General features: G+C 41.0%; 1 protein-coding gene across 1 annotated transcript in view; it reads left to right on the top strand.

Annotated features, from left to right (window-relative positions):
• cntn4 (contactin 4) overlaps positions 1-21,997 on the top strand; it is a 73,268-nt gene that overhangs the window by 27,253 nt on the left and 24,018 nt on the right. The window contains exons 5-10 of the mRNA XM_076141367.1: positions 1,263-1,466; positions 3,579-3,681; positions 4,325-4,509; positions 9,571-9,710; positions 13,687-13,816; positions 14,925-15,075. Of these exons, the coding sequence (XP_075997482.1) occupies positions 1,263-1,466; positions 3,579-3,681; positions 4,325-4,509; positions 9,571-9,710; positions 13,687-13,816; positions 14,925-15,075 (913 nt within the window). The remainder of the gene's footprint in view (positions 1-1,262; positions 1,467-3,578; positions 3,682-4,324; positions 4,510-9,570; positions 9,711-13,686; positions 13,817-14,924; positions 15,076-21,997) is intronic.

The raw sequence follows: 21,997 nt of genomic DNA, 5'->3' as shown, positions 1-21,997 counted from the left end.
CAGGGTTTTCAGTGATCATTAAACACTGTTTGTGTAATAAGTGTACATTGGATTATTGATCAGGTTAATGGAGTGCACTTATCACTTAATTTAATTTTCTCTAACAGTCATAACATAAAATAGTTTGTTTTTTTGATGTGGTTGTTGAACTCTAATCTCTGCCTCTGTAGGCCCTTAAAGTCTATTCAGCAATGTGACAAAAGGTGAAACGTTTCATCAGTGTGAATAAACCTTCAAAATGTGTTTTTTGCTCATTTTGAAATACTCCACCACAGTTTCGTGACATCAGGAAGAAAACCTGACTTTTAAACTGGAAGAGCGTGTATTGATTTTAGCAGATTGACAGTTTTGTTCTGACATGACGCCCCCATCCTGTTCAGGTTCAGTCACAACTTTAGTTCTGTACTCTCTGAGAGTTGAGTTGTTATTTTAGATCTGCTCCTGCTCTTCTTTCCGACTCTCTTAAATACAAAGAACTTTACACAACTGTGATTCCAAGAGTATCTTTTCTATTGAAGATTAAATGGCCAGAATGAGATTTTATAATCTTGTGTTGATGTCACACTCGTACGTTTACATGCACATTAAAACTTTGATTGTGTTTCAATGAAGGCAGCACAACATTTTTTGGTTTGTTTTTCCAAAATATTTGAACACCAACATCAATTTGGAATCGGTATAATGTGGCTTCGGTGTACTCTGTGTGATCATCTAGCTGTTCTATTCAGATTCAATGCAATTTACTCAAGCATGTAAACAATTCATTGGCTTTAAACTGGCATACACACTCTGTACATGTATTTTCCTCAACCTGGTTGCTTTCACTGACTCGTATATTTGCCGAAAATGACAGAATCCTACCAATGTTAATGTTTTACTGTGGATTTTTGCCTTAATCACAGTACACACAATAATCAGAGCGTGCTTGCGTGTAAACATACCGCCTGATCCTGGTTGTCTGTGTACTTTTTAGTCTTCGGTCTACTGAAACCTGTTTGTCGGGTGTTCAGACCTCATCTGTATGTGAGTCCAGGTAATTAAAAAGGCTTGTAACCTCTCTCAGGCCCTGACTGTTATTAATTTTCACCTTGGCGTGATGCGGCTTTGTGTCTATTTCCACTCTCCTCAGGAGGTATAAAACCCAAAGAAATACCTCACACCTCACACCGGGCCGCCAAAATATCTCACAGCACATACCCCTGTATAATTTCCCTCAGATTTATTTGAACTTTCTTCTTTCCCATCTCATTTTCTCTCCACAGATCTGATATTTTCCTGGATTTTTAACGAGTACCCCTCGTTTGTGAAGCAGGACACTCGACGATTTATCTCGCAGGAGACGGGGAATCTGTACATCGCCAAAGTGGAACCGTCTGACGTGGGGAACTACACCTGTGTCGTCACGAACACAGTGACAAAGACCCGAGTCCAGGGCCCACCCACTCCACTCGTGCTACGAAGTGATGGTGAGCCTTTGCTTCTTGTCCCCATGTTACCTGCTGAGTTAACTGAACTCATTAATCTCAACTGCATAGACGCACAGTATAGGGTCATTAATTTGGAAACAAGTCTTGACAATTTACAATTGTACCACACCAATGATTCTCAATGCGGTTGTAACATAATTCATCATTGCAATTAATTATTAAATAGGCACTGCCAATTCTACTTTGGACCTCCGTGATGGTACCAGATTTGGTTTTAAGGAGATTTGTGATGCAGCTACAAATCTCTTCTGCATGTTAGACTCTGAATCTAATATCATGGCCCCAGAGACAGAGTTTGATTGGCGACTTTGAAGGAGCGAACTTGGTAAAAAGTAATATCCATATTTGAAAGGTTGCACAGTGCAGTTACATTTAATGTGAGGCAAAGTTTCCACTTTACAAGAGCGACCTGCCTGAATATATCGATCCGTAATACTTCAGACTTGCCCGGTCAGAGGCAAGACTGTCCACTGAAATTCATGTGAAAAAAAAAGAATAAAAAAAAAAAGAAAGCAAAGGTTAATTAGCCCTCCCTTAGCTAATTTCACTGTGTCCTTTAACATGTGGATCTGATACTTTAGCCTGCCCTTATCAAGCCAACTCCGGAGGAAAGGTCATTGTCAGCACTAATCTAATTGTAGATGTTTGGCCAAAAATCTGACATAGGACATTTCTGCATCTGTTGGCGGAATGTTCTAGTTGCTTACTTGGTTCTCAGTCAGTTTGTTTTATTCCTTTGAACCATTTTGATCGATTCTTGCAAACTCGATACATGTACTTTAAGAAGAAATTGAAGGAAATCTTTTTGAAAATCTAAAGTTGAAGTAGTTAATTTATAAAACAATCATGGAAATGAAACATTCAGATCCAGTAATTATGCCTACTGTCTCCCTCTGTGCAGAGAATCACACTTCCCTGCCTTGCTTCCTTTTTTCCCTTTTTCATTACACTTCTATTTCACCAAGGCAGCCATTCGCCGAAACATCAGCCCTTACCTTTACTTTACGGTGGCGGGGGCCTAGGGTGGTGCGGTAGCGGTGGCGGTGCATTATACAGGTGTCCCCTACAAAAGGTTATGGTATGAGGCAATTACCAGCCCACTTCCACCTGTCTACTTTAACATGGCTGATAGCGCTGTGGTTACATCGCGGTATGAGACAGTTGTGGATAAGGATCTGAATTAGCTTTCACACTCAGTCAGGGAGCCATCCCGATAACACATGGCTCACCAAATCAACCAGATGAAACTGGCCTGTTTCCTCCATCTCTGGAGCCATTGGTGCAACAAAGCCTCGAATTGCAGCAATAGAGGGGTCCTTATTGTTACGTTGTTGGATGAGAGTGCCTTAAATGCAATGATGGTGGGCCCAAAATTGAAAATGACCCAATTACAAGTGCAAGGACGTCGTTTACCTCGATGCAATTTAAAGGGAAAAACAATATATACCTGTGCTATTACAGTCATGTTAAACAGATTTGACGGATAAGTCGCCTCCAAAACCAGGATATCACATTCCTGTTTTCCCCCTTTTATCCATAGATTCTTAACATGCACAGCAGCAATGTTATAATCCGCAAGAGCCGCTTCCCCCGACAGTGAATGGGATGCTTTGTAGACACAGCGGCAGCACCCAGGGGGATTTTATGGGCCCATTTTCTGGTTCATAGCTGTTAGCACTACAACAAGATGAATCTCATCTGGATGTAAAAGCTCAAACCCACTATGAATTCTCAAAGATGTTTTTCCAATCGACATCAGTGTGTTGTGTGTCCACTGGAGAGCAGTGCAGTGTGTTTGGCTTCTTTTTCTTATTATTTTTCAATGGGAAAGCGTTGGGTGACAGATCTCAGAGCAGAGCCACTCAAATCACATGGCGCTCTAAGTTAGAAACATTTCGGTTTGTAGCTTAAGAGGACTGCACATCAAACGGCTCGAGTTGTTGTGCATCAACAGCAGAAGCCGCAGCTTTTGTTTGTTTGTTTTTTTTAGTTTTTGCCTCAGTTGGTGAACTTGAGTTTAATATAATAAAAAAAAAAATGAAGAGCATTTCTTTTCACTAACGTTCCATTTCATCTGTGTGTCTCTTTCAGGTGTGATGGGGGAATATGAACCAAAGATTGAAGTTCAGTTTCCAGAGGTTGTTCATGTGGCCAAAGGATCAACTGTAAAACTGGAGTGCTTCGCTCTAGGAAAGTAAGTCTCATCTTAGCCTCAGCGTGCCTCTTAGAATATTCTAGCAGTATAAATATAGAATATAGTATAGTATTAATCTATATCTGCCTACATGCGCTTCCTATGTCCTGACCGATTAGAACATAGAAATCTCCATAGCACTTAGTCTGTTGTTCCCTCCAGACTAGATCCTTGTTTGTGTTTTCGCCAAATGAGTAAATTAAATGAATAAATATTCCTCTGATCTTTGTGTGTTAGATCAAGGGTTCTCAAATCTCCTCGAGGTCCATTTACTGGGTCCAGGAAGGGTGCAGCTGAAATTAATACACACGAAATGTTTCTCTTCCATTTCTGTTAACCACTACATATTCCTTTTTAAGACGTTCATCTCTGTGATAGAAGGCACAGAAATAAAAACTAAACTAAATTGTAGAGGGACCAGATAGTGATCCGTCATTTGCAGGTTAGAGTCAAATGTTTGCTTCTGTACAGATTAAATTGTATTTGGGTTCAGATGTGGATTAGAGTGAATCTTCAATCACAATATTCATCAGGTTTTGTTTCTCTGTGTAGTGAAGCTCAAACTGGAACACATCTATAATATGACCAGTGCTAGATTAATAAAACATCTGTACTGACACTTCTCTGTGTCTCCTCTCATCAGCCCCGTACCCTCAATTAGTTGGAGGAGAGCAGATGGTGTCCCATTCCCCAGGAAAGTGGACATGAGGAAGACCAGTGGTGTCTTGGAAATCCCATATTTCCAGCAGGAGGATGCTGGCACGTATGAGTGTGTGGCGGAGAACTCCAGGGGAATGAATACTGTAAAAGGAAAGCTCTCTTTCTACGGTAGGTGTTCCTGTCACGCATGAATATTTGACCAGAATGCACCGCATCTGTCAGACCTGCTCAGAATGAGAGACGGCGAAAGCAGACACAAGTGAGCTCATGAAGCGGTCTGTGCTGAGCGGCGGAGGCTCATGTGGCACACGCGAGAGGAGCGGCTCATTTTAACGGAACATCAAAATGATTAAAGGCTGTCAGCCATGATGCCTGTAATATTTTGATCCAGATTAAAAGGGTGATGCGGATGAGGCTGAGCCCTTGGACGCGACCTTGTTCCTGAGCCTTGTATTTGCTTCCAACAGATGGCGACATGATTGACATCCAACTTGAGTGGAGATCAAAGCTGTTAAATGTACTAAAGTTAGAGCAGTGGCACATATGTCAGGGACATTATCTGCACCGCAGCATCTGGGATGAATGGCAAGAGGGTTCAGAGCTTCACTCATTGTTGGTGCTGTGGAGTAGCACCTATTGAGCTGAGATACAGCAAGTTATGACATTCGCTTCACAGGATAAAGGAGTCAGAGTTGGGTTGTTTTGCGTCAGTGTTAACCCTTTGTGAACCTTATGAGCTGGATGCTTGAGGCCAGCAGAGGTTCTTTCTTTGCATGCATTTTTAGTTTTGAAACATTTTCCAAGTTGAGATGCAAGATAGAACAGCCAATACCTGATAACTAAGCCCAAAGCGTTCAGTCCTCAACCGTCTCCACCAGACACCCTAATGCCCTAAACTAGGCGGTTCACTATTTTTCAACTTCGGTATTATTGATAATCAAAAAAGCTTGAATTATTAAAAGAAGCCCATATCTTCAGTTGACAGTAATGATTTCCTTGCTGGACAGATATTTCTCAGTGACTACGCTTTCAATAAGAATTCATTAGATCAAGAAAATGCTTTGTTTAGCACTTTGTATAACGGTGCTAAACATGCTGATATCTCTATACAACTTGACATTTCTCCGGTTTCTTCTAGCTGCTTATCAGGTTTGCAAAAAGCACTGAGATAATTTAGAGGTTTGATATTTTGAGACAAAGAGAGAACACAAGCCTGCACCTGTGGAGAATACAGACTTTGGGGATTTTTCTTCTCTGTCTGGCTTTATGTCTAATGACCCATTTACAAAAATATCACAGCCAGCGTTCTGTCTGTTTAACAATGGCTGTTTCTTGTTTGTTTTCCACACAATGAAGATGGCTCACTGTGAGCTATATACCTATATGTTAGAGTTAATGCTGGGTCTCTTTGTCTTGCATCACGTGTCTCCTCTGCTGTGGCCTGACCCTGTTTTGTAAGGGAATTAGTCATAGTGATGTAGCACAGACACGGAGTCAGAGCTCACAATTGAACAGAGCTACATGGGGACTGCTGAGGTCTGATTAAGGGACTTTCTGCTTAAGAGCCAAGAGCCAAAATTGCCCCTGATAAATGACAATAACCTCCTACAAAATATTACCACCTCATCAGTTTCAAACCATTGAACTGTTAAAAATAGATTATTACAAAAACAGGCATCAATAACCAGTCAGTTCAACACCTTCTTCCTTCTCCTTTCTACACTTTCATGTTGTGCTTGTAGAGTTAAAAGCTCTGCATAGGATGTTGTTGGATGGATGGTGTGACAGAGTTTAACAAACCAAGCCCAAACGAACGACATGGCATTCAGAAGTGTAGCAAAGCACTTTATCAGATGAGCTTTTGGCAATGTCACTTCAGGGGCATTTCTGCTGAGGAAATTGCACATTCCATTTCATATTTTTCATTTACATTTAAAGCCTTAAAGTAGATTTAAGAGGGGTTCAGAGCGAGAGGAAAAGAGGAGGGAGAGAATATAGCCATTAGGTATACTAATATTATAGACCTATAATCTTTAAGTATTTGCATAGCCTGGTGAGTTGAATTAATGGTTCGAATGATGTCATTGCACTTGTTTTTAAGCTTTCACCCACGTCTGCTCCTTTGCCCGTTCGTTCTCAATCAATTTGAGGTGAAGAGGTGCAGCACAGCTCATAGAAGAACTCAGGAGCCAGGAATTTTTTTGTAACAATTTATTTTTCCGAGATAGAACATTTTTTAGATAGGAAACTAATTTTGTCAAGGCTTGTTCAGCCTTGATGCAGTTGGCAAAGATAAGTTTGCCTTTCAAAGTTTAAAGTGTCCTGGTCGAAATATAAATTAGAACACATACCAAAGACCAAAGTAGTATGTATTGAGAATGTTTAAATATTTTGATATATATATTGATTTATGTGATTTGAATACAATACAGCATTATGTAGTGTAGCCAATATCAAAACCAGACTGGTATGATAGGAGCCTTTATAGCCTTTTCCTCCTGGATTTATTTTCCTTTTTTATCGCTCTGCTTGATTTTGTGTTTCTTTTCTATGACTCATGTCGTGTCAGCTGTCACAAGTCACTCATTGCAGGCATTAAACTATGTCCCATAATTTACAACACACCGGGAAGCCCCTTTTCCTCATTCCCTATAATAGGCAGGCGGCATTGTGTGAGCCTACAAGACTGATTTGTCCTTTTTGAGCTGGCGGTCTGCTCTCATTTTTGATGTGGTTTGTCAGTCTCCCTCTGTCTCTCTCTCTCTCTCCCGCTGTCTGCAGCCAGGTGATAAAAATCTGTAATCTTATTTTGAACTCCCTTTGAATTAAGCCTTTGAGACATTTGTCAGCAGTGTAAGCCAGTGGGGGAATCAATAAGGGTATCTCTTGTACATCCTTGCAGCCTGCAGTCAAAAGAGAGATGGCCATTTTGTTAGTCAGGGAGAGATGAAGGTGTCACTTAGTGGTGGCAAATAATTGATAGTCATTGTTAAAACACGTTGTGCTTGTGATATTATCTTGCATGTAATTATGGAGGAAAAGAAAAGTATGTTTCCATCTTAAATTCCACATCCGTGTATCTAAATGCATTCCATCCGTTTAATGAAAATCTAAACGCATTAAGAATGCATTGCGAGCGGAATGCAACACCGCATCGTTTTGATCAGATTAGTAGCCGCTTGTAAATGCGATCCAAGGGGCTGGAACGTATATGTGAGATAAAGTTCACCCACAACCCCTCTATCCATTAACATGTCCTTGTTCTCATTAACAAAATCACTTTGAAGGCAGAGTTACGACTTGCTGTAAACTGTTACCTCCTCCACCGGCCAAACTGCAGGTATGGAGAGAAACTTTTCGACTGTGACAAATTCGAGCAATAAACATGTAGGTGGATCAGATTTCCATCTCTGAGAGGAAAGCTGGAAAATAAGGATATTTGTTTGCCTTTTGATATATGTTCATAACATTCAGAGGGACGATAAACACAAAGCTGCGACAGATAAGCATCCCAGTTGTATTTACTTTTGAGTTTCCGCGGACTTGCCACTGCATTATCTCAGAGTGTCATCACCGATAAGGAAAATTCCCATCTCTCCGCTGCTTTGGCCACTTGATGTCGAGCTTGATTGTATGCGCGCTCGGCCCAGCGCAGGCAGAGATGGGCTGCCCGCTTTCATTTGGCCAGCGTTGACTGAGAGTCGATATGTTCTCTGCGGGTGAGGGATAGAGTGAGGGACCCTGACAGTGAGGGGGAGAGAAAAAAAAACAACAGCACAAAGGCAACAACAACAATGCGGTCCTGAACGATGCAATGGGTGGGGCAGCCTGGTGAGGGTCTGTGCTGGAGGATTGCGGTGGTATAGATGGATGTGATGCTAAATGACTGGAGATAATGGAGTTTACACATATTGCTAGTGTGCTGCTGAGGAAATGATGCTGCTGAGGAAATGGTAATTCTGTAACACTAATGCAAGTCCAAACCTAAAAGCACAGCCAACACGACTTGTTTTCTGAAATGCAGCCATGGTATAAATATATGTCTTTGGTGTAGCAAGGACGGAACAAAAGAAAAATCCTCTTACAGCTGGAGGAAATTGTAACAGCCCTGATACCAGTTAGATGTTAATGACCTCAGCCAATTCCTTGCAGCAGTGTCGGTCAACAAAATGTTTTCACCCAGCCTGTAAGTACGGCACTGTTGTAGACACATAAATGTGCCTTTTTGATTCAGTGCAGATAAAATGACAAGCCATTTTGATGTCTGAAGTCGCGTGTCCTTGCAGGATTCCTGTATCAAAACATAAACAGATGAATAAGTCGCTCTCTCCTTGCAACCCCCCCCTTACTCGCCTGCGCACACACACACACACACACACACACACACACACACACACACACCTCATGCTGAAACTGTAATACACAAAGACAGGATGTGGATACATTGAAAATTGTTATTGAATTTCTCGCTGCATTCCAACGCATTACTTCAAGGGAAGTTTTACTCCTGAGCAGCAGCCAATTAGAGCAGGATTTGTACTGTTAGTGGAAAAAGCTCCTTAAAGGTCAGTCCTTGAGCGTGGCGTCGGGTTGAGGTCTCTGGAATGGAAATGGGTGGTCGGCAATTACTCTTGTCCCGCCACTGGCCTTGTGTGATATAGGATGGTAGCGGCAGCCTGACCTACACATCATCCGGATTGGCCCGAGCTCTGCACAGAGTAAATACGTCCAGTTTTGCTTGATCATTAACTAGCCTTGAGTTAGTTGCGCGACCCAACAGGAATCAATGCTGCTTCTCTATAATTATGCTATAATTTACTTAGATGGTATTGAACAGAGGTCTTCTGAGGTGTGTACTGTAATCTATATGTGTGCATGTGTATACAAAACTGACACAACCCAGTAATTGTGGAGTTCAGTGATGATTGACAGGCTGCATCACTAACATGGATTAACATACTGTATATGCTTGGACAACTAATAGGGATGAATCACAGTGAATTTGCGACAATAAATATTCTTGAGCCATCTGATTACAAGCTAATAAGAGTAAAGAACTGATTTTATTTTGGGAAAAACAAGCAGTGACACCAGAAGACAATTTGATAACCATGGATAAATTCTATATGCACCTATAATTTACATGTTACAAAACTACTAACTGGTCCTTAAGACACTGATTCCTCCTTCTCACCACCGGTTTCTTTCCCTGTCTTCTGAACTCTGCAGCCCCTCCTCAGCTCATTGAGAAGCCCCAGGATGTGCAGAAGCCTATAGGTGATTCCATGGTGTGGGAATGTAAAGCCACAGGGAAACCGAAGCCTTCCTACAGGTGGATGAAAAATGGAGAGAACCTGGAGTCTACAGAGGTGAGATCGGTAGAGCGCCGGCACCTTTTTTTTTATTTTTTTTTGAATTAAAGTTAAAATCCTTCTTCCGTGGTTAGACTCATGACAGCAGCTCTGACATATAAATTATTGCATTCTCACCGCCGCTGACTGCCTGCACAGGAACTTTCTATTTTCACAGCTTTGTTATGTTTCCTGTCCACACGTTGCTGACTAATTACTGTGCATTATTGTCTTCGGCATTACAGTTCCTCCTGCGCAGCAATAAATTGTGTTATTCACTTGCATTTACTTATTTAGCATTTGAAAAGAAGATAAAGGTTTGGGGTTTTTTCTGCCATTTCTGTGCTGCGGCTTGCCAAAAGACACCGAGCTGTAAGCAGGCCAAGTATTTTTGCAGCAGTCTCTTACAGAGTGATGTAAGAGCTTCCTTAATCTTCTGTTAAATCTCTCCTGGTGGACTGCAAATATTAATCTCCTGCCACCAAAGAAGAAATAGTAAGATTCTCTATATAAATACTGTATATCCTAGATTCATTGAAGCACTCTGCCCTCTGAGTTGCCATTATACTGGAGGTGCTATGATGAGAGATGAGCTTATTGCACATCTACATTAAATTTCCTAACAGTACAATTCTGCTGTTAAATTAAATATTCATTATGACATTTTCAAAAAATATGCTTCAATACCCCTTCATTATTTCCTTTACTCCCTATATCCAGGTTATTTGAATATAATTGATCGGCCACTCAGACACAGCTTGCGTGCATCTGATAAATTTCAGACATTATGTTAATGAAGTTTATTTTGTAGAAATGCCAACAAACACACCAGAGGATATCGATCAGCCCGTGGATGTTATACATGTTTTTGAAATGAACAAATCCTGTCTTTAGATCACCAGAGGCAACAATGCGCTCAGAAATGCCAGATAAAGGATAATTAACATCTGTTTAGCCAGTGGGTAACGTTTTTGTTTTGTCAAAATCCTTTTATTAGATGGTATGCTTGTGTTTGATACTTGAATATTTAGCCAATCATCAGTTTTTATGTCTGAAAAACACCTGAAATACTCATTTTAGGGTGCCTAAGCAAGGATGGTTAATTATTTCAGGGCCCTGGGCAAATAGAGTTATGGGGCTCTTTTAATAATATTGACACTGAAGGTATCATCTGTGATCTTAAGGTAAACAAAATAAGCAAAAACGATCATAACTTGCTGTCAGTATCAAATTCAGGTTTTTTAATGCACGGGAAACAAATAAAATCGGAACTATTTTATTGATGTTTTATGATGTTTAATGATGTCTGTTGTTACATCAGAAATGGAGAAAAAGCCTGCCGTGCATATAAATTGTCCATCATCAAAGGCTGGTACATTTTAGAAAAAATACTTTACTTATATTATGTAGCTATTATGTATTATGTAAATGACTTATTAAGGTGCCCACTCAGCAGGGGGGCCCAGCAAGTCGCCCACCTTGGTTAATGATAAAGTCCAAATATCTTCACCACACTCTGCCACTTCCTCTCTCTCCTGGCGTCATCACAATGGACGTATGATTAAAGGTTACGTTATGACGGTGTTGATTTTTGTGCAAAAGATTTCCTTTAATGTACAAATAGTAAATGGATATATTCGGCATGCATGAGTGAATGGATTAATCAGCAAAGGTGTTACATTGTTTGAAATGCCACCATTAACCACAGCAGCTTAATCAGTGGGAGATGGAAAGGTCAATGATGTAAGAAGCGGAGGAAAGAGGAGGAACCATTTGTTGTTGTGCATTACAGTAAATCAATTGAGATCTTTCTGATTGCACAGTTAATTATAATACCAGACAGTTTATTTCTGCAGATGCTTTTCTAATTTTGAGTCCCAGAAATAAAAAGGATCAACATGTTTTCAACAAGAGAGAGAGTAACTACGAACTTTCCTGACACCTTTTTGAGGATGCGTGAGAATATAAAAGCAGGAAACAGAAAATTGACAATATTTAGAAATGCGACACATTTCTCAAGGGGGCTGCTGTGTAAAACTGAATATAACATATGTGCCTTTAATTAGATTTAATATAATTTACTCAGCCACACTATTTTTAGTAGAGGTTCTTAAACTGATTCTCCCCTTAAACATTATGACAGTCTGCCTTTTCCTTGGGAATGGTTTCACCAATTATAACTGTATTACCACCGTGCATCAAAACTACGAGGCACATTACTTTTCTTGTGGCTATTTTCATCATGAGTGCCTCGCCACAGCTTTATTGACAATGGCTGCGGGTTTAAGTAGCCGTGCAATTAAAGGGAAACTCCACCATGAAACAGGATTTAATGCATTTAGAGTATAGTACTGCCTTGCAGCTGCCTACTGGAATTGAGTTTATTCCTTTGAATTGCCTTTGAATTTCAGGACATGACCATGAAAGGTGGAGGCACTTTTTCCAGATATCCTCATTCATAAGTGAATATGGAGATGAGTTCCAGCTCTTTTGTCCAAGTTGAGTTCCGGCCTCCTCTCGTTTCTCCCCCACAGGCTTTATAATCAAGGATATGTGAGTGGATCAGCCAGGTTCTTTCACAGTTCCACTCCACTGAGGAATAGCTCAATCATTTCTAGATGTCAAACCCTGAAATGGATTCTTCTTTTTTAGTATTTGAGATCAAACATTTGACTTTATAGTACTTCTTGATTTTACTGGCATCTACAATGATTTGTATAAAAAGCAAATTTTTCACCTTTTCCATGAAAACACAGGGTGATTGTGATTGGAAAGGCAATTAACTAACTTGTTACTGCTGTTGTTGTTTTACAGATATGTTGTGACTGCTAGTAAATCACGAGAGCACTTATCTGTGCCGTTCTTTTATACCCAAAGAGTTGTTCATTCCTGTGGCGCTGTTATTCCACATGTTTTACTCTTCGATCTCAAAACAAGAACCCCAATGTTGTTGGAGAATGACATTGCCAATCATTTTCATTCAGCATAAGGCGTACAGATGGTCCCCCCAGGTTCCGGCGTGAAAAACTGCTGATTTCAGAGGAACGTCATGCTTAATTAATAGCAGCTGTAAACGGGAGTGCTTTCCATGCACAGACTGATATACGCCACCGCTTGCCTCCGTCGCCATCAGGGATATTCGCCCCTGCACTTCCAGAGCCACTGAGTGTATGGAAATTTAGGCACAACCTGCTCTAACACAGGATTAGTTTGTGATCTTTCGGTGAGGACGGTCTCTCTTTTCATGTGACAGTACCTTAATCCCGTGCGACTTGAGTTCAGGCCGCTCAGACTCCCCCCCTATGGAAATGGACTCTAATGACATTACGGGTGAGCCTGCGGAAAACACAGGAGATGAAGGGCACAGGGAGGCAGAACCTGACACGGTTGCATTGAAATCTATGAAAACTGCTCAGGGCTTTAATACCGTTGAAAGGGAGTTGAGTGAGAGCCCGGGTTGGGAGATGAACACATAGTCGGGATTAAACTTGCGGATGATGCGCTCGTCCAAATAAGTGTTGTTTTAATCAGGCTCAGTCATCCTTAAAAATGGTCTTGATTGAAAGGCTTGGTGACAAAACAAGACTTCTTCTTTCAGACAGCAGAGTTACAGCGCAAGCACTTGGTATGTATAGGGCATACCTATCAGAAAAGCAATTTTCACAATGCAGCCCCACCTCAGATGCTACGACATTCCTTCCGCACTCATCCCCTCCTCCAGCTGAAGGGGAAACAGGCCCTGTGGTGCAGTCATAGATATAAATAGGACATGATTTTATTTCACTCTCATAAACATGCAGATTGATTAGGGTCATTTTCTGCTAGCCTGCCTCCATCCACCCAAGCCTTTCCCTCCATTAGTGATGAAAACCTAGATTTATTGCCACGTCTGTCACTTCCAGACCATAATTCACTGGCCCAGTGGCTGGCTGTTTTTATGTAGATGAGCACTGGGAATAAGGTATATTAAAGGCATGTATCTCTATGTCCACAGGAGCACATACAGGTCAGCAATGGGGCATTGTCAATCAATCACCTGACCCTGTCCGACATAGGAATATACCAGTGCGTTGCCGGGAATAAGCACGGCGAAGTCTACTCCAATGCGGCGCTCCGAGTTATAGGTAAGACACAGAGAAGATGGTTAAGTGTGAATGTGTGTGTACGAGCGTGCCTCTGTTGGAATGTGTCTGTGTGTGTGCAATTCATTAGTCTGTGTTTTGTTTTCAACTTTGTGCCGTCTTCATCCTCTGCTCAATACCATCAGATGACCTCCGACCTCTCTCTTATTGGGCTCTAATTGAAAAGCATTAATTATAAGATGAATGTGTCCAGCTGACAGTGATGTATGCCAGAACGGCTCTGTTCACCCGCATCGCCCATCTGCCCCGTCAAAGCCTGTCACTCTCCTCTGTGGCCCGGCAGCATCGCTCCCTCGCCCCCGTCATCCCCTCAACACGTGTCGTCTGCATCGTGTTGCCGATTGGAAAAACAGGCTCGACACAGCCAACTGTGCTAATTCCCTTTAAGATGGAGTTGAGGGCAGATAGACGTGTCGGGCCGAGTATCTTTAAATAACCTTTTGAAAAAGTGTGGAATTATAAAGGGAGCTTCATTATGTGGTGAAAAAGAACATGACCTTTTGCTTTATTTTAGTTAATGTTTTAGTTTATTTCAAATAAGAATTTCATCAGAGCCTTACTTGAAGTACACCTGAGTTGGATATTATTCTATTTAGACTCTACTGGTTGGTGAAATTTAAGATGATATGGTATCATTTCATCTTGATTGATTATAATTATCATGAATCTTGATAAAGTTATGTATTTATGAGCATGAATATTTACCAATGCATTTTTATAGCTATCAACATGTAACTCACCTGGTGAAACCCAGCCACCCAAGCAAGTGAAGTGCTGTATGTTTTCACTTAGTGTGTACAGTGGTGCTGCAGCAATAGATAGAGCAGAAGTAGGTCAGTGTTGTTGCACATGAATGCATTGAAGAAGTTTCAGACATGAAGAACACAGAAATGAAAGGAAGAACATAGAATTAGGAAATCTGTATCATGTGCTCTTGAATTAGACTTTCATGTGTACATTTGGAAATTGTTGTAACTGTATTTCTGAACATTGACACAGAATAAAAGATGATTCTAGGGGAAAAAGATGTGATGGCAAATGATGTATGGGTTTTATGGACACCGGCCTTAACATGCTGCTCGTGTCTCAGTTGTTTCTCCAGACTTCTCTCTAAACCAGCTGAGGAGCCAGACACTGGTGAAGGTAGGAGGGGATGTGCTCATTGAGTGCAAGCCCAAGATGTCTCCTTGGGGTGAGATCTCTTGGCGGAAGAGCAACGAACCACTCAGAGAAAGTAACAGGTAAAGACAACACACACGGATTTTCTTTTCAGTGCGGTGGCATTGTTTTTAATTGCATGTGTTTGCATGTGTTTTAGTCGGTTTGCATGCTTGGAGGCCATGTAGATACAACATTTATATACACAGATCTTACGCTTAATACCCACGCTCCTTCAGGCTCTAAGTAACGTCCTCACGTGGCTATAGTACTAGTCCAGTCTTATAATCAATATGAGGTCTGTTAACAATCAGCACAGATTTAAATTATCTTAAAAATAGATAAAAGAAACACTCACACTTTGAAATGACTCAGCCAGAATGTAGGAAATGTAACAGGAACACAGAACAGTATGTGCTGCAACAGCATAGCAGCTTTTGAGTAATAAAAATATGACATTTATTTCCGGAAAACCAAAGAAAAGAAATATCGTATAAAGTAATTCCATCAGGAAATGTTCAATGTTCAGTACTGGAGCCAGAACATTTTGTGACCTTGCAATAAAATGTTTTAGTGTCCATCTATTAATGTTCATGGAGAAAACAGACATACAAAGTAGCGTGTAATATTTGTTGTTAATGGGATTAGTTGGCTTCAGAGATGTTTAATTGCTGCATCTTCTTTCAAAACTTTTCTCAAAGTTTATCTAATAATATAACCTAAAACATTGATGGCCAGGTTGTTCCATAAGCCATCTAAAACTATATTATATGAAAATATCACAAAAATGATATTCCACACTTATCTCACAAGTTAGGTTAGGTTAGGTCATGTGAATTTGTCAGCAAGACATTGTTGCTCAAGTTAATTAAATTGAAACACAGAACAAACTTAAAGCAGGTGACACAGGGCAATGCATCATTTTAAATAGAGTTAATACAATAATGTTTGTTGTGTTAACAGTTACCTCTGTTTCAGTAGAGGGAGATTTGGCAGACCACAAAATAGCAGCATACAGCTCACACTTCTAGTACTGGGTTTGCCATCTTGACCATCCACAGTCAGACGCGCACAGCAGCTGAATGCTTTGACGTGTTAAAGGCCGGGAGAGGGTTTAGTCACAGTGGCATATTTTAGCACTGTTTGTCCCCGGAGTGATTTTGGATGCAGAGTTCAGATGTGATGAGGACACTGGCAGGACAGCTGAGAGGAGAAAGCAGCATGAAGCCCAACTGAGTAAAGCTTAATGGGTTTTGCCTCATTGTATCTCCAGCTCCTTGTTGGTGGCCAAACAGACTGACTGCTGGGTAAATTCAAAGTGTTAATTAAGTACTTTTCACCTCAGCACGGGATGATAGTTCCTCCCGAAATCAAATTATCCAGAGTTGTTATTAACGAAGGGAGATTTCTCCTAGCTTTCTCCTACATATGACCCTTTAACTGGATACGTGCTACTCTTGGCTGGGTGTTTTGTGCGTGTGTGTGCCTTGTTTGAGTAAAGCGTGAAGTCTGGCCAGGTCACCACATTGCAGACAGGGGTCACCTCAATAGGTCAATCTCCTAGCATGACTCCTGCTCAGACAGCACGTCTGTGTCGTCAGTCTTTGCATATATACAAAGCTGTGTTGTTGCTTGTCAAACAAAGTGGCGAGACATTTCCATAGTGGATTTGTTGCTGGTGCCCTTCACCTGCCCGCCATGCAACCTACATCGCAGGTTTCAACCGCACAGCACCTAAAGCCTTTTTGATGGCGTTGCTTGGAATTCATAGTTTTGATTGATTTCACATTTGTCTTGGATGTGACTCGAATTGATGTTCCTTGTGAAGTGATAAATGAAATTGCAGCGTCTGTGCCAATATGAAATGGATGCTTTGTGATGCTGTTTATCTAGAAATTCTATCACTGCATGTGCTTGTCCTTCAATAGTCTCATTCATTCCAAACTATAAATGACATAATGACCAACTGGTGTGATAAATATTTAATTCAAAATTTAAATCGATGGGGTGTAATTAATGACTTACTTGAATAATTGAAATTATTAAAATATTTTTGGTGCTGCCATAGTGAAAGGCCGATGTGCTGATAGTGTTTGAGCTCAGCCTTTTAGCACAGTATCAGGTGAAATGTTCACCCTGTGGTTGTCAGGATCGCATGGCTAATGAACAGCAAATCAGATTAGCAGACATTGGCCCGGGGCGCCGTTTCCCAAAAGCACGCAGGGGCTGAAACAATCATCCGTCCATTCTACAAAACTTCTTTATCTTACACTGTGTTTGCAAAGAGATACTTGTAAAAATGTATGCAGCTTAACGAAAGCTCCCTTTCTACTAAGCCAATACGGTGTTCAGAGGTAACCACCTGTGTGAGTACAGTTTTGATTTAAACTCAGTGTTCTTTGAGTTATTTCACTGCAATTGGACCGTGTACTTCTACTTGAATGATGCAGGAGGTAAAGTAGGTACAGGTATAAATGAGGAAAGGGATTTGAGCGCTATTCAAATTTCAGAAATATCGAAAAGCCTCGCCAGTGATATTCTCCTGTTCTGCCTCTCGGAAATTAAGAAGAAAGACACACAAATCAGAATTCAACATATTTCAGTTCCACCTGAGATGTATCTTACGCCACAATGCTGGATTGCATTGCCAGCTGCGCGGTGGATTAAGCCTTTTTTGCGAGCACACACACACACACATGCAAAATTCCCCTCTCCTTTATTCCCCTCCCTAACATCGCCCCTTTTTCCCTCGTCCATTGCATTTACACACTTTGCTGTGCAGTGAACATGTCCAGCATCTGTTGTGGTAATCATTAGAACAGTTGTCTTTTTTCAGTTGTCCGCCCACGTAATGGCTGTCCAACCCTGCAGCTCCACTAAAGTCTTCAATCTTAGCTTGATGGATGTTTTAAAAATCATAATGTAAAGTAAGTGTGAAACCAGGTCACTGCTGATGCAAACGTGTGAACTACAAATGAGGGAGCTGGAAGATTTGGCATCACTTCTTGTGTTATCTCTTCTGCAATGACGGATAATCATTTGTTTTACTGCATAATTAGCTCAGAGCACGTATGTATGAATGCATGTTGCTCTCGAGTGTGTGTTTGTGTGTGTAGAGGCTGTTTGGTAATGCACCTGTGCAGCAAGGTACAAACCCCCCCCTAAAAAAAGCTACCCATGAACCCCTTTTGTTGAAGATTAATTGCCTTAATTGCGTTAGCGCTCCAGAGTGGCTTTGGTGGGAGGGGAACCAGTGTCACCAGCTGGGTAATCCATCTTCATAGCAGCAGTCCCCACTTTTTTCTGCAGGAGACCAATGGAGGGGGGGGATGTCTTATCTACCCCAGACAACCCTGCAGGGACGAGGTTTAGATGACATCAGCTGGAACAAAGCAGCTGAGGGTGCAGAGCAGAGCAGGTCTTGCTGATGAGTGTGTAAGTGGGCCGTGTCAGCCACAGAGAGCAGCCCTACAAAAAAACCCACGCCATTTCAATACGTCGCCACCGTGGAGAAATCCAAGTTTGTTAGGCCGCTCACACCACACGGACACGGACACACACACACACTCACTTACTCAATCAACTGTCCTCTCACGAGCAGCCGCAGGATGTGCTGACGGCCTGTTTTTGCCACCTCTTGAATTAGGCGACCATCTTCTTAAACACCGCCAGTATTTATCTCTATCGGCTTTGGCAGTCACACAAATATTTGGGCCGGATCGTCCAATCATTGGAAGAAGGCGTGTGTGCCTGCAGGACGGTATTGAATAGAATTAAAGTACATTATACTTACACTTCTGCATCCCCTCCCCTCCAGAAAAAAGCAAGGGATCCGTGTAGAATTCCTATTTTTGGCACAGTCAAGGTTTAACCAATGCAATGCAAATGTTCTACATCACAGCTCTCAAACAGGTATTTAATCTAATCCCTGCTGGTGGCTGGATTCCCGTAGAAGCTAATTTTAGGCTTTTAAGTTTGTGTTTAAATTGCTGAGGGGAGATCTTTCGTGGAGACGAGCAAAAAGCACCTGGCTGACTGCTTCCCAGACAAAGTTTGGTTCCTACGTTGAGCGCGCTACAGAGATTTTGCAGATTTGTCCATTCATTTGCAATTGTTAATACATCAGAGAAATAGCAGAAAGGCAACAGCAGTTTCAGATATCTGATTCATTCATTACAGCCCAGGATTTGATTGATTTGCTCTTTATATTCACCTTTGGCTTACTAAAATTCTATAGCTACAGCTGTTAAATGTTTAAATCTTTAATCAATAATACATATAACCTCTCTGGGTGTAATTCCACAAAGCTGCTTTTTGGTGCTATTACATATCTAGTAAGATTGTGTTAGCTGTACTCCACTGTACAACACTTGTGAGTGACAGCTTTGAACAGGGTGAGTACAGGATGCTTGTTGCCAAGGTAACACCTGTTCAAAGTATTATCAGCTCATTCCTCTCCTACATTGCCGATTTTAAATGTGTACAGATATTCAGAAGCAGCCATTCTAGGCTGTGTTTGCATTTATTTGTCATTATTTCTCATTGTTTTAACTGCAGTGTGTCTGATTCTAACCACTGCAATGCTTTCTTTTCTCTTCCACCAAGAAGGTTTGGTGGATGTTGATTGCATTTAGAGGCAGATCATTATACAGATCCAGGATTCAATTTATTTTTAATGTAATATATAATTGCAGGAAAAGAAATTGTTGACATTCTGCTCTATATCTCAAACACTAAAGACATCAATCTCAATTAAACAATTCAGACATACAGTATGTCTCTTATGATGAAATAACTTCCACTAATGTGAAGCTAAGACAAGGCTGAGTTGAGTTTGAGTATTTTAATACAATTTTCAATAACTTTCAATAATTCTGGACATGAGAGAGGCAAACAGAGAAACAAACTGCAATTAGAAGTGGATCAGTGTGTTTTAAGGATTGTAAATGAATAAACCCTTACATCCTGAAAGTCTGTATAATATGGCCTATGCTCTATATGTCTCTTTTTAATTGCTCTTAAACTTGGAGGCGTTTTTGATTTTTGATATATATTCAATTCTGTTTTTAGTTTTACCAAACCGTAGACACACAAACACATGGAAGAGTAAATATGTTGAATGAATCAGGGAGCGTGAGAAATAATTATTGCCGTCTTGGATATTCTCTGAACTCATTTTGTTTGCCTTCAGCTGTTGTGAATCATCTACCATAGGAGTTTAAACTCTAAATGCTGTTAACATCTAAACTGGGGGCCCGAGCTGTTTTTCATTCAAAGCGAGAAGACTCGGAAAAGGGATTCTGTATGTGTCCTGCTTGTTGATTAGTTTATTAGTATATAGAGAGAGCAACACTTGCCATATCTTGGCTACCATCTGCACTTATAACCTAGTGCTACACTGTCTCTCTCTTACATATTCTACAGTATATATCCCTCTTGAATTTGGCACACCAAATAAGCATGGCTGTCACGTAAATGAAGAGATGTCTCGCAGAGTGATCTCCATTTATGGGCCCATCTGCTGTGCCAGACGCACTCCTGAAAGAATCAGCGTCAGGAGAACACCAAAACTGCAGAGGAGGCATGGCGGTGAACTTTGCATTAATTTACTTATCGCCTATCTTGCTTGTCTTTGCACGATCCCTTTGTTCTGTTTCAAGGGGATTTTAATAAAAGTCTCATCAGATGTCTCAGGGCTTAATTTTTATGAGGGCCTGGACTTAATCAGTGGTGTATGGAAACAGGTGTATTAATAAAAATGGTGATTAAATGATCTGGATGAACGGATGGCCCAGTACTGCTATTTCAGGCGTCTCAGACTTCTAATGCGCGCCGTTATCCTTATTAAAAACATTGTTTATCATGTTTGAATGTCACTTCACATTTTTCTTCATCAGATCTCTAATTTCCTCATTTGTGCCTAATTGAACATCTGCTTGTGAAGTCCAGTCCTGACTCTGTGGAGGTTAGCAGCTATGTGACGTGCCAGGCCTGAATACTGAAAGCATGAGCCCACAAGGACTTAATCATTATTTTTGCCTTGAGGTAAAGGCTCTCTACGTAACAAGGCCACTGTGGCCAGCTGCTGGGTACTTTCCATTTTGTTTTAGTCTCAATCCTGGCTGGAGTTAAAAAGCAGCACAAATGAGAACGGCCCCCTTGCTTGAGAATGGGAACAAATCGGGGATTAGTGCTGCGCCGATCCTGGCAGCTCCCAGACACAAGCTACTGTTGTTTAGAGGAGCCTCCTCGCACAAACATCTACATATCAGATTAAGTTTTATTAACAAAAGTATTTTAGAGTTTGAGCTGCTCAGCGTGTGCTTGCCACCTTCCACCGCCTGCCTATGAGATTCAGTGTACTGTTTCAGATTCTTGTTATTACATCAGAGCACCACATACTGAAGCACCCACAAACAGTATAGCTGAGTTGTGTCTCCCCATATTCGTACAAGATCATCTAATCAGAGACTGTAGGCTGCTCACAAAATCATAGATTAAAATTGAGGGTGATTGTGCTTTTGTTGTCCTGGCCCCAGTACTAAGAAATCGTTTAAACTTAAACTAGCTGACTCAATCTTCTCTTTTAAAGGCATATTCTGTTCGTTTTCTCTGATTTTACTGATATTACACTTGATTTTAGCTCTTAAATGGCTCCCAAATGCTCTAACCAGGTGTGTTCAGCTGATTCAGAGCTGGCACCTCTCAGATGCTGAACAACCCAAATGCAAACAAGACAAAAATAACAAATGAGACAGAAATTAGTCTGCAAGTTATTGTTTCCCGAATCATCTTTAAAAAGGCCAAAACAAATTCATTATGTTTGAAGGCAGAAAATAAGTAATAGAGCACTTGTTGCAGCTTGGCCGTGTGAGGAAATGATGGCTGCTACTTCATTGATATGCAGACAAAGTAAAAGCATTTCACATTTATGATGTGCGAGACAGAATGGCAGGAAACTGAACTGCGTGTTCTGAATGAAGAGTCACACAGGCAGATATCCAA

Source organism: Genypterus blacodes, unplaced genomic scaffold, assembly GCF_046128005.1.
Source record: "Genypterus blacodes isolate CSIRO-AG114 ecotype Tasmania unplaced genomic scaffold, CSIRO-AGI_Gbla_v1 ptg000017l_1, whole genome shotgun sequence".
Lineage (NCBI taxonomy): Eukaryota > Metazoa > Chordata > Actinopteri > Ophidiiformes > Ophidiidae > Genypterus > Genypterus blacodes.
Note: the sequence above shows the minus strand (reverse complement) of the source record. Positions and strands in the feature narration are given on the sequence as shown.